We start from the raw sequence: 13,598 nt of genomic DNA on the forward strand, positions 1-13,598 counted from the left end.
AAGTGTGAACTGCCACAACATCCATATGCACATGCATAGATGTCTTTGGTTGCCCATCAGTGGCTGCTTTTAACTCATTTATAACTGTGTTTTCTTTCATCTCTCTTTTTTATAAGCAAAAGACCAGTCTTGGTTCTGCAGAATGATGCTCTGTACTCCCAAAGGCGACCGTTTACAAATGAGGATGAAGCCTGGAAGTCTTTTCTTGAAAACCCACTTACAGCAGCTACCAAAGCCATGATGAGCATTAATGGGGATGAAGACAGTGCAGCTGCCTTGGGCCTCCTATATGATTACTACAAGGTAGGTCCTGAAATTTGGGATTGACTGATAGACAGAACAAAGTAGGCTTGGAATGGCGCACATTCTTAAATGCAACAAAAATTTTAAAAGCCAAAACCTTTATCACTTGGTGGAGAACAGAACACAGCTGCATAGGTAGTGGCTTCTAATATTGTAATATGAACTTTTAGTTACAAAGTTAATTGTATAAACAAATGTGTATTGGACAAGTACTTCCCCCCCCCCTCCATGTTATGACAGAGCGACCTGTTCTGAAAAGCCTTTTTAATAGGTCATGGTATTGAACACACTGTACTTTGTTGTTGGGTTCTGTCTTTAATATAATAATAATAAAAATACATGTGGGTGTGTGAGTGAGAGAGATGAGAATGAAAATGTTATAAATCTTAGTTTAAGACTAAGGATTTAATCCAAAACCCATGCAAATAGTCCCATTGATGTCAGGGGTCTTTCAGATGTCTTATTTTTAGAGTGATGATATGAATTATCTCACGAATGCATTCTGGGTTTGTTATTCACACTATGGAACCGCATCTCTGCGAGTTTGGTTGCTAACATGTGTCAGCACTCAAATAAACACGAATCAGTGATGTGAATGTATTTGAAACACATTCAAGGCATATAGAGTTTTATCCCAGTTTATCCTGGGTCTATTCACATCGGTTATTCACACTGCCAATGATGTGACTCGTTTAAAAAAAACCTCTGGAAAAAAGCCAATACCAATTACTGTGTCCTGGGGTAAGTGTTGTTGTTTTTTGCCCTCCCCCTGCAAAGCAAACTGAATCCGATGCATCTAAACAATAAAGATTTCAACTCAGATCCAACCCAGGTTATTTTCACTGTCTGGATAACCCCTCAGTGAAACCAAAAGGATTTAGCTTGAGTTCTTGGGTTATGCTATCCTTAAGTGTAACTTTGTGATTTGATAACTTGGATGTGCTTGGATGTTATTGATCGCCACCTACATCAGATGGTCCCCAAAGGGCACTAATGTAACAGTTAATGTGAACCCAGATACGTTGCTTGTTATACTCTCAGTTATACTCTCAATTAGGTTCATCCAGTGAAATGAGTTGGCAGGAGATTCAGGTCAGACAAAAGGCATTTTTGGTTGTTTATTCCATATGGTAATTAATATACAGAATTATCTGACATAAGAACATGACCACTGTTTAGGTAAAAGGGAAAGGTTTTCCCTTGACACATTTGTCAAGTCATGTCCAACTTTAGAGGGTGGCTGTCATCTCCATTACTAAGCCAAAGAGTCAGTGTTGTCAAAGACAAGTATGTGATCATGTGGCCAGCATGATTGCACAGAATGCTGTTAATGTCCCATCAAAGTGGTACCTATTTATTTACTTACACTTTTACATGCTTTTGAACTGCTAGTTTGGCAGAAGCTGGGACTAGTGATGGGAGCTCACTCTATGCCTGAGCCTCAAACTGCCAACCTGCTGATCTTGCAATCATCAGAATCAGCATCTTAACCATTAAGCCACTGTGTCCCTGACCACTGTTTAGATGGCTCTAAAAAAGAGATTAGACAAATTTATGGTAACACAATCTGTTGTTTTAAGCAGAGCTTGGAAAGGTTACTTTGATGGGACTGCAGCTCCCAGTATTCCCTGGCTAGTTTGACCACTGGTTATTAAGACAGATATATACAGTCTCTTGATTTCATAGGCACTTGTCCCCATCTGTCTTTTCTATCTGTCCATATCAGTGACTGGGGGGGGTGGGGGAGAGCAGCCATGGGAGGATATTTTTGCCTTTTGGTCTTGCATGTGGTCTTCTCTGATGCATCTCATTGGCAACTGTAAGGCAGTGGCTTAGATCAGGGACAGGAATTATGGGGCCTTCCAAATGTTGCTGCTAGTCCTGTTGAATGCTGGGAGCTGAAGTCCAACAACATCTGCATGATTCCCGCCCCAGTCTGTTTGAACCCTTGGCAAGGTTCTCTGTACTCTAACTTGTCAGTAGCTAAACTGAACTGCACTTCCTGGGAGTTGGCACCCTTGTTTCTTAACACTTCCTTATGATGCATCATATAGATGTAGCTCTCAAAGGTTTCCTCATTCTGGGGTTTCCTTAAGTGGGTTAAATGGATGAGCTGTTTACACCCTGAATGGGTTAAATGCATAAATAGGCCAGTGCTCCACAGACAATATTTGCAATTTTCTGCCATCAAGTGCAGCAGGAGCTAATAGAAAAGGCCTGGTATCAGGGACAGATTTCCACAACGCAAAGAATTGAACTTCTACCCCCATTAACCTTGATGCTTGGCTGGTGGGAATTATGACCCAAAATTTTTTGGAGGGCAACTGTTTCGGGGAAACTGCTCGAAATGGATTTATATTGACTGCTGAATAGTGAGCCAGCAAGGTGTAGTTGTTTGAGTGTTGGACCAGGATTCTGGGAAAGCAAGGTTCGAATCCCTGCTTGGCTGTGAGAACCCTGTGGTCCCACTCTGTAAGCCTAAGAGGAAGGCAGTGGCAAAAATGTTCTGAATAAATCTTACCAAGAAAACCCTATGATAGGGTCGCCATGAATCAAAGTTGACTTGAAGGCACATAACAAGTGACAACAACAACAGGCTGCTTGTGGTTTATATGGAATCACAGAAGTCATACTTGTTGCCACGAGCCAGATGCTACATGAGGTTCCTTTGCTCTCTTGTGGGAGTATATCACATTGTCATGAATAGCTGTGATTCCCAGATATTAGAGCCATTTGACATTACCTTGTTCTCAAAGTGAAAAAACAATCCTCCAGCCCATCCCCCAGTCAGTATGGCCGCTGGCATGCTGGGTTGCAGATTCTGGGGGTTACAGTCCAGAAAAGTAAATTTCTGAACTCTGTATTGTCCTTCCAATGACTTGGCTGCCTCCCAGTTCCAAACCTAAGGGTGGGAGAGAGCCTATTCCCTCTCCAAATTCAAAGAAGTGAAGGATTGTAAAGATGATTAATTAAGGTCTGTATGTCTCGGTTAAAGGGTAGCACTTAAAACTACATCAACTCTGCGCTTTAGCGTATGCTTAGTCTAAATATCTAAAACTTGTCAGACCAGCTACAGGACTTGAGGGGCTACTGGTCAGTGATGTCATCTTGTTCAGCTCCTGCCAGTAAGAAAAGCAGGGGGTGGGGGGTGGGGGAGAAACACTTATAGTCTTATGAAATAGCAGGTGGATTGGGTAAGAGCAGCTTAGATTGGCAGTTGTGGGCCTTGGAAACTTTAACCAGCACCACCTCATCTTTGAGCAAGCAAGTCTGTCATCCTTTTTTTAAAAAGTAATTTTGTGTGTGTATTACGTTATTACTTGCTAAACTGGCTTTCTCTGCATTTATCGGCGTGTAAGTGGTGTTTTTTTAAAGGTATGCAGACACATTACTACTATAGATGACAGTTTGGGATGGGATCCACCTCCTTCTCCAACTCAAGACATTTGTAGGGTGGAATCGATGGATGTTGCTTAACCCTTTCCCCATCTGCTAGCTTGTTGTAAATGTTTCCACCTCCTTCACCCCAGTGGATATTACAGGCCCAGCATACGTTGGGGACCCTGTTTTTTTTTCCTGTTAAAGAGTAGTTACTCCCAAAATCTGTTTAGGAGTATTCATCTAGGTTTCAGGATGTAAAACATGGGGGCTGGCATTCTGTATTGCAGTTACAGATTCATAATCTAGAGACAGAGAACCATAACTGCTTTGTATTCACTAACACTGTGTAGTCAGAATCGTAGTGCTAGTGCCATGATCACAGTGACATCCCAAAACTACTTTAAAAGCAGCAGCCATGCTGAGAGATGGAGGTCTATTTTGCTGGTGATTGGTGAGAAAGAGGAGGATGTTTTTACCTCCTGCCCGCAAATGAGGCTGTGACAACCTGAAGCAGGACTTCTGTCACATTTTCTTGATTTTTTGTAGCATCTTTGCTTGCTGTTGGATAGGGGATAGAAACAACCTCCTTCTAGCACATTGACTAGCAGTTGAATAGACCATCACATCTCTTGATGCTGCCTGGTAAAGTAGGTTTGGAAGGGGATCGGGCCAGGAGACATTACGTAGCTATACATATGTGATTACGTAAGTAGCTGATGGGTTGGGAATTCTCAGAGTATACAAGTCAGCAGTGGAAGATCCATATTTTGAAAACAGATGTCTCATACCTGAATTACAAGCTAACAAAGCACCGCTTACAATACTGGTTCTCTGCTATCCCTAATTCCCTCTTATGTATTCTATACAGTACTTAAGAATCTCCCTCTTTCCCACTTCCCCGCCCCTGCATTTGGGCTGGAAGCCATTTAGCACAACTTTCCTGTTCCTTCTTCTGTTAAAAAAGTTGTCATCAGCCTCTAATTTCTGTTGATTAAAGAGGGTGTTTCCACTGTCATTTAAATGGCTTGTATTTGTCAGGGAAAGGTGTTTAGATGCAAAGGTGGTGCTGATATAGCAGCTTTCAGTGCTGGAGGACATCAGGAGAATTTCACCTGATGTGCAAATTGGCTAATTCCACATAATAGGCAACTTTGTGTTGGCATTACTAATTGCCACCTTCAATTCTGCCAGCATTATGAGCACTACTAGTCATACACATTTCCTTTCTTTATTTCTTTTAAAACCAGTACTGTATTTAAGTTAGGCTGCCTTAAAAGAAAAGTTATTGTATTTGAATCTTTGGGAAACATTTAACAACCTATCCCAGGTATTGCAAAGTGTGTTTCAAAAGCAAAATCTTACATTCAAGTGGTCCTGCGCTTACACTTGAATGTAACATTTTGCTTTTACACTGAAGGAGAAAGAGTTAAACAACAGGGCTTGACAAGTGCCTTGTTGTGCTCACCAACATGAATTGTGAAGTTTTTTGTGATTTAAATATTCTCTCACTCAGAGTTTGAGAAAAATTACCTTTTGGGATTGCAGTTTTCAGAATCCTCATCAGGATTCTGTGAGTGGTAACAAAAGAGTAATTTTTCCAAACTCTATCTTCAAATTTGGGCATGGACAAACCTGATAGCAAGGCAAGTTGTTCTCTGCAAATAGTAGGCTAAATGCCTGTGCCTCTATCATTATCTGTAGTAGATACTGTGTGTTTGTCTTTCCTTATTTTCTGTTCTGGTGATACTTTACAATCAAAGAAAGCTTAACTGTCGTAGTGCCCTGCGAATAGAGTTTGAGTGACTTTTGTGTTTCATACTTGAAGGTTCCTCGGAGAACATCAGCAGTGAAACCAGATGTCGATCATTCTGATCAAGACCATGGCAAAAGGTTTAGTATTCAACATTAACATGCTTACCTTAAAAGAATTCTACTTCATGCCTGACATCTCTAGAAAAGGAGAATGGATTTTAAATACAAGCATTCCTCTCTTAACATCTGACAAAGATGTTCCTTTTTACAAAGTATTTTTATGCTTTCTTGGCCTTCCCTCTTTTTCTCCTTGTCCTCTTTCTAGCTGGAGGTTATTTTTTTTAACAAGCATCAACATTGGGAGGATGGTGAAAGAGAGCTGGACAAATGCTGACTTCCAGTGTCAGGTTGCAGCATTATGCCAGCAGTAAGCAATGCAGTAAAACTTGAGCTGGGAAAGAATGAGCTTTTACTCTAGCCATAATATTACTATAGCAGTGTGTGCCTGCCTACGAGAGGCAAAGTGAACAGCATCCCTTACTGAGCATCCATAAACAGGAAAGAAGAAAGTAGATAAGCATGCTTCGCCAGCTCCTCCCAGCATAGATCTATACATGTGGCCACCTAAGTGAAAAATCATAGGAAAAGTGGAGGCTGGTGAAAGACAAAAAAAATAATAAAAAAATCCCTGGATGCATTTTGAAAAAAGCTTTTCTAGCAGTGGCATCTCAGCCTGAGGGTGTCACCAGGTGCGGAGGGCAGGGCTTCAGGGGGAGGTCTAGGGGACAGGGCCAAAAAGGTGCACCCTCTTCTTCCCGGCCTGTGCCGCTTTACTCATGAGTAAAGTGGCACCAGACAGGGAGGTGGGATGCACTGGGCCCTCTTTCTCCCTGCCTGATGCCCCTTTACTCATGAGCAAAATGGTGCCGGGCAAGAAGGTGTCACCCTTCTTCTGGGGTGTCACCCACTATGGTCTGTACCCCCTTGTGACGCCAGTGGTTTCTAGTAGTTTTTAAATGCTTTTGGTTACTTCTGCAAGCCTACTTCACCTGGTTGTTTCATTTCACATATTGTTAGTTTTGGATAGAAAGTTTGTTGAACTGCTCTTCTTTTTTGGGATGCAGAAATATATCCCTATTCTTTGCATGATATTTCCCTCTCTGGTACCAGATTTTCTGTTGAAGAAGTAATGCTTAGGAACACATCTACAGTTGGTTTCAATCCCTCTCCATGGATACAAAAAAATGTTAGACCTCAAGTCCCATTAACATCAGTGGATGCTGACATGCGTCTGGCTATACTGATGTGGCTATGTGTACGTGCCACCATTGATGATAATGGGGTGGGGCCATCTGTGGATGCTCCAATCTGTGGATGGCTGTCCTCCCAATACTGAGGGCCGACTATATTTGGTTAACTGAGGTATACTTATAAATTGGAGTATTTTCTCCAGTTCATCTCAATTTTGAGATGAGTAACTTGTGGTCCTCTAGATGCTATTAGAGTCAAAGCATCAACCTCAGGTAGCTTGGCCAGGAATCGGGAATAATGGGAGTTGTATTCTAGAAATATCAGGAAAGCCACATAGATAGACCATGAATGCAGATGGCTTATAGTACTCATTCTTGCCCTTGATCTAGTGGCAGGTAGATTAAGCTGATCAGGGAGGAGGGCGTCTATATATCTAGGCCTGAACATCCCCAAGAGAAGGAACTCTAGGAAAGCTGATAGACTAGAAATCATTCTTGTTGCTGAGAACATTGTCAGCAGCTATAGCAAGACTGGGAGAAATGCATCTTAAGACTGAGAGGTGAGAGATATGTTTGTTTCAACATCTTTTTTTTTCTAAATACACCCAGTTTGAAACAAATACTTTTTTTGGACTACAGCTTCCAGAATCCCTCAGCCTCCACAGCCACTGACCATGTGGGAACTGTAGTCTTTAAAAAGCAACATTTTCGAAGCTCTAGCCCAGAGGTGCCAGGAATTCATTAAGTATAGTTATATGCTGTAGGAGTCCAATAGTCTTTTTCAGGTTCAAACTGAATTCCACTGACTGGTGAGGGTCGTGATTAAACCACAATGATATGGATTGGTAAAATTTGCATGTCGACTGGAAGACATGTCATAGTTACGAATCCCAGTGCTTAATGGAGCAAATGAGGTTGTTTCCTGTATGTCAGGCAGAGGTTTCCCTTATGGAAACGTGGCCTTCTCTTTCAAAAGGTGAGGACTTCTATGGGTTGGAGTGGAGGGAACACCTCACTTCCTCCATTTAGGTGGGCTGGATCATGTTCCTCCTACACATGGAATGATTTTCATCACCATTTCCTGTTAGAGACTGTTCCCGATAGATACATATGCACACCAGCAGCTGGTAACACAATATGTCCTAGTTATCACTACATTGCAAATTTGCATACTTGCATCTAGCCCCTAGTCTGACCACTGCTGCCTGTTGCTGCAGTGAGTGAGAAGGTGCACAGCTATCTTTGACAGTGAAGTTGGATCCCATGATGGAAACTTCTATGGAAACCATGTAGCTCTGCCAGCTATCTCTTGTATGGAATGCAGTTGCTCATCTGATTGTTTTAACCTAAGCTGGAAAACAATAGCTGCACGTCGCCTGCATACCTGACTTCAGGTAGCTTGTGATGGAGTCCAGGAACTATAAGATTGATAACTGTGGATAGTTTGTACAATCTGATCCAAAACCCTCTCTGGCTCATCATCCCAACTGAATTATCTCAGGCCATCCGTGTTGCCCATGGATCAAATGCACTCCCCTCTTTTTTCAGTCCTCTAACCTCCATAATTGAAAATGAAGGATTGCAGATCCAGAAATGTGATTCATATTTAAAACAAGGTCTGTGGGTTTGTAATTGAAACCATCATTTTAAAAACATGTCAAACTGTGCTTCGGCCAATGCTAGTTTGAACAGGAGGGAGCAATCTGGGCTGTAGTGGGTCCTGGGGTGGGATTATAGCTAATTTCAGACAAAGTATTAAATCTATACCCCAGCTTTCTATCATCGGATAGCACTCAAGGTAGAGGTGGATGGAGACACTCTTCAAAGTTGTTGAAGGATGAGACCCCAAAATTGTTAAGTTATGGGTCCTAGCCATCCTAGTGGTAGATATGTGAGGAATATTCCATTACAGACTAGTGCATAATATCCTTTGTAAAGACCTGGGGCCCTTTGGTATTATTACAACTATGCAATTACAGCTCTGTGTTTTCACTTTAACTGCCATGCCAATCTTCAGGGGAATCCTAGGCTTTAGTGCCTAGGGGAAATATTGACTATTCTCAGCCAGACTGCTCTAGTGCTTTAGCAAATGACAAACCCTATGATTCCATAAGATGGAACCATGGCAATGAAGGTTGAATCAAATTGTGTAGTATGAAAATGTCCCTAATGTAAGCAATGTTTCTCACCCACAATATGTAAGCAGTACAAGCTTCTTTCCTACTGGAGGAAAAGGAAAATCCTTCCATGACGGAGGATGCATTCAGGCAGCCTTGAGTCTAGTATTTTTCATGTTAGAAATGGGTATTCCTGCAGTGCTTGATTTGTCACCTGATCAAATGTTTTTGATTGTTTAGGAATGGTATACCAAACATGACAGAACAGTCGCTCATCACTGGTGGAGAAAACCGGGTCCAGGTCTTGAAAAATATGCCTTTGAATATCGTTCTCCCGCACACTTCCCAAATGGGTGTTGACAAGAGGAGCCACCTGACGACTCCGGACACCACTGTCACAGTCTCCATTGCATCCATGCCCACCCACTCCATCAAGACAGAAACTCAGTCACACAGCTTTTCCGTGGGCATCCCTCCAGCAGCTGTCTATCACTCAGAAACACCTGATCGGGTGGTGGTTTTAGACAGGAGCCTCAATGCTGACCAGTTTAGCACTACTACCCCGACCCAGAATTCCCAGAGGCGGACTCCAGATTCTACCTTTTCAGAGTCTTTTAAAGAAGGCGTGCAAGAGGTGTGGACACTGCCTGCTCTTTTGGTTCAGATGTTCTGTAAAACAGGGATGGGCACACTGCAGTTTGACAGCACCTACCGTTGTTTTTAAAAGTAGAAACTTTGAGGTCTTATAATCAGAATGAAATGCAAAATAGCAGAGAAATAGAGCCTGTGGTCTGCTGCATGTGTGAGGCATATACTGCATGTAAAAACTGCAGAACTTTGGAAACCACTTTGTTAGGAGTACAGCTTTTAGAATTTTCATGCTGTCCAGCTTTTTTCCCCAAGCACTGAGAAATATGGATCTGTATGCGAATTACCGTAGATTAGAGCACAACTCTCAAAATGGCCAAGAGAATGGCACAAAGACCTAATCAGAAGCAATCAATTCATACTTCTTTTTTTACAGAGTAGGGTAGAAAAACTGAAGCCAATAACAAAAATTGCCAACCGTAACAGAGTCATTTTTAAAAGCATGCCATTCTTAAGCTATCAGGGGCAGGAATTCTTACCAATCTCTTATAAATCATGCAGAGATGTAGTAGTATGTCCTGTTCTGCCATCTATTGAATTCCTCTGTAAAACACTTACCACATATGACGGTCCTGTGGTCTTCCAGCTGTGTCAGACTGTATCGTTCCACCAGGATAGCAGATGGTTTGAGCTGCAGTATTATCTTGCAGAAATGTTTGATAATAAATCCTTAAGCCTACAGCCTTACGCACATTTACCTGGGAGGTATCCCCAGTCCAGTAGGACTTATTTCTAAGGAGACATGCAGAGGATTGAATTTGGATTCTTTCCCCCCACATTTTAAGCATGCTGAGCAGAAAGATGTGTGGCAGTTTATTGGCAACTCTGACACAAACCTCAGAACCAGAGGGTCAGAGCTTGGAAAGTTACTTTTAAAAATGTAACTTGTTGTGGTTGTAGTTCCAAGGCCATGAAAAGCAATTAGCTACCATTAGTTTGATTTTTTAAAATACGACTCTTTCCCATTTTGCAGGGGGAGGGATATAGGAATCATGCAGTCCTCTAGATGTTTATAAACTGTAACTCCCAGCATCCATAGACAGTAGTGAGGAATACTAAAGTTGCTGTTCAGTAACATCTGGAGTGCTTCCCACCCCTGCTCAAGAGCAACTAAAATTGTTATTTTTAAATTACTCCTTTTAAAAAATCTAAATGGTTCAAGTTTCTGACTTGTCACTCAAAACACTCTCCTTTTTTCCATCTTGTTGCACAATACAGTAGCAAAAGGCATAGTGCAATACAGTGCATGAACCATATAGTTTACATAGTAAGGTTACATTCCTGTGACTATAATGGTACCTAAAATTTTACCATCAGAAAAGAAGTAAAATTATCCTCCATCAAGTTACAATTGTAAAGTAACTTAATCATGCCTCCATTGTTGGGGAAAGGAATGACTATAAGTAAACAAATCCCCTCTGAAGAAAACCCCATGATAGGGATAAGTTGGAAACAACTTGAAGGCATACAACAACAATAACTAGTCATGTTAACTAGTTAGTCCAAAGCTCTGAATAAGATTTCCAGTGGCCTTCCTCGTAACAGGTAGAAGTAGAGTAAGTGATATAGAATATTAAAATCTGGATAATAAATGTATGCAAACACAGAATAAGAGAACATGTGGACATGCTAAGTTTATGAATAAAATGAATTAAACTTGTGCAGGTCACAGAATCAGAGTTGCCTTGAATTCCGGCTCTTTTAAAAGCAGAGAACACCTTTAGCCCTGTATTCAAATAACAACTGCTTCCATTTCCCCACTTCTCCTCTGATTGTATGACTACACCTTAATCTGTTTGTGGATATCAGGTTCCTATTTAGTTCTTACATAAACCTGAAATCCCAATCTAGTGGATTAGAAACAGAAGATATTTTTCAGAAGAGCTTGTAGGAATAACATATTAAGTTTAAAACAAAAGCAACTACTATACAATACAAAATCATGGCAAGAATGCATGGCTCATTTTACAAAGAGCAGGGTTCTTTAATTGTGAATATATGGTAGTACAGTAATAATATCTGCAGGGCAAAAATACAGACACCAGTCTTGGTGTATAAAACGTATGTGTTTTCAATGCACCATTTCATAAAGAAGCAGAAACTGCAAATTTATTTTGGGAGGCTTCAGCTCTTAAAATCCATGAATTACAGTTCAAAAAGTAACATTTCTGAACTCTGGAAAGAAATGGCTAAACGTACATAAAGTCTAGAAATTTTAGTCAAAACATTGACCCAAAAAAACTAAGCTTAAACACAGGCCAATGTAAGTACTGTACTTCCCCTCCTAAACTGATATATAGAAAGTCTAATATAATCTCAACTAAATATATGTCTCAAGAGCATCAAAGATGCTCTGGAGGCATGACAGAACCATCCCCTGATGAAACACAAGAGCATAATCTGTTCTGAAAGCACTGACACACACACACACACACACACACACACACACACACCCATCCTGTCTTTATTGTGAACACAAATAGGCCTGCTGGAATTTGTAAATTCTTTGACATCAGTTTCCTTCATCCTTTTTTTTTTCCTTTATTACATGCCCCTAGATTTTATCTTTGACTTGTCCATGGGCCATATTCAAAATCCATAATTTTGGGCCCCAAACCTGCCCTCGATGTATACATGCAGTCAGTTTATAGTTGAGTATATGCAGTAAATGCAAAGACTTGTATGCAAAATTGTGGATATCTCATGGGGCTGGAGCATTAATGGAGCTAAGCATCTTTCTGCTACTACTGCTGCTGCTCTATAGCTCCTAAATTCCAAATGCCTTATATGTTAAAGAAACACAAGGTATGCAAATGAATGCCTCCTTTTATGTCTCACCTTGCACTTTGCTTACACTATTGTGGATAAGGATTTTTGCCAGAATATTCTTTTATATTTGTTTTGAAAGCAAAATTGGAATGGAAGAGGAATCAAGACAAACAGCCAGGATTAGAAGTGTGCTCTCTAATATTAGCCCTAAACATTACCGTGCTTAATCATGCTATATATTCTGTGTTATGTATCTTATATTAAACTATAAAAGATGTTGAAACAACTCATGTAACACAGCCATATCTGGGTTACCTAATTCAGTCTCTTACAGGGTTGTAGCTATGTAGCAGAGCCAAAATGAGGGCATTGGCACCTGCATTTCCCTTCAGTCCCTAAATTTCCAAGAGACCATAAGACCGTTAGCACCAATAGCTCTTACATTTTATGTTTGCTTTCCCTTGCTAAATTTGCCTACCCCTTTTCTTTGGATTCTTACACTGTATTTCTAAGTGCTTAACTGAAGTTTTAATTGCTCCAGTGGTAGACATTTGAGAACTTAGGGAAATTTTCATGGCACTGCAGAATTCCTACATCCTTTTTTTGCCCTCTGCCCATCAGTACCCTCCTGTTCCCTTATGCAGGCTAGTTTGGGAGCATGTACATGGCTGCAAGCTGTTTATGAAAGAGAAATTTAGGGCTGGAGCATCCTTAGAAACTGCCACCTATGTCTGAAATGTAATTACTATTTCCAGGTTTTTTTCCCTGCTGAGTTGAACCTCCGGATGTCTGGCATGAGTTCTGAAGACTACGTGTTTGAAAGCATTGCTGGGTAAGAGCAAGCCTCTTCCAGATTGGTCTTTTCTCAGACTGGTGAGGAAGGGATTAAATAACCCCTTGCTCCTCCATCAGCCATCAAGGGAGTAAATCCCAGGGTAATGTAAATCTCACATTTGAATCTTGCTTTGGTAATTCACTGCATCTGCACTGCAGAAAAAAACCAGTTTGGCACCACTTTTAACTATCATGGCTCAATGCTTTGGATTCCTTGGATTCATAATAGTTTGTTGTAGCACCAGATCTTTCTGACAGAGAAGGGTAAATGTCTCACGAAACAACAGTTCCCAGAATTCTGTACCATTGAGCTATGGCAGTTAAAGTGGGGTCAAACTGGATTATTTCTGCAGTGCTTTTCCAGCCCAGGTGGTTTTAGGGAGACCATATTCTGTCTGCTTTAGTTTCTGTATGTAGTTTGGGAGATAATCTGATTTACCATATAATGTTATGTTGTTGTAAGAATTAAGATTAGATGAAGGACTTGGAAGACCTGAAAACAGCATACATATTGTTTTCAGGTCTTCCAAGAAATATTTTTGCC

The 13,598-nt window shown here is 40.9% G+C and overlaps 1 protein-coding gene across 1 annotated transcript in view; it reads left to right on the forward strand.

Annotated features, from left to right (window-relative positions):
* GRHL1 (grainyhead like transcription factor 1) overlaps positions 1–13,598 on the forward strand; it is a 76,064-nt gene that overhangs the window by 21,316 nt on the left and 41,150 nt on the right. Inside the window, exons 3-6 of the mRNA XM_042457576.1 lie at positions 117–303; positions 5,510–5,574; positions 9,044–9,437; positions 12,976–13,052. Of these exons, the coding sequence (XP_042313510.1) occupies positions 117–303; positions 5,510–5,574; positions 9,044–9,437; positions 12,976–13,052 (723 nt within the window). The remainder of the gene's footprint in view (positions 1–116; positions 304–5,509; positions 5,575–9,043; positions 9,438–12,975; positions 13,053–13,598) is intronic.

Source organism: Sceloporus undulatus, chromosome 1 (assembly GCF_019175285.1).
Source record: "Sceloporus undulatus isolate JIND9_A2432 ecotype Alabama chromosome 1, SceUnd_v1.1, whole genome shotgun sequence".
Taxonomy (NCBI): Eukaryota; Metazoa; Chordata; class Lepidosauria; order Squamata; family Phrynosomatidae; genus Sceloporus; species Sceloporus undulatus.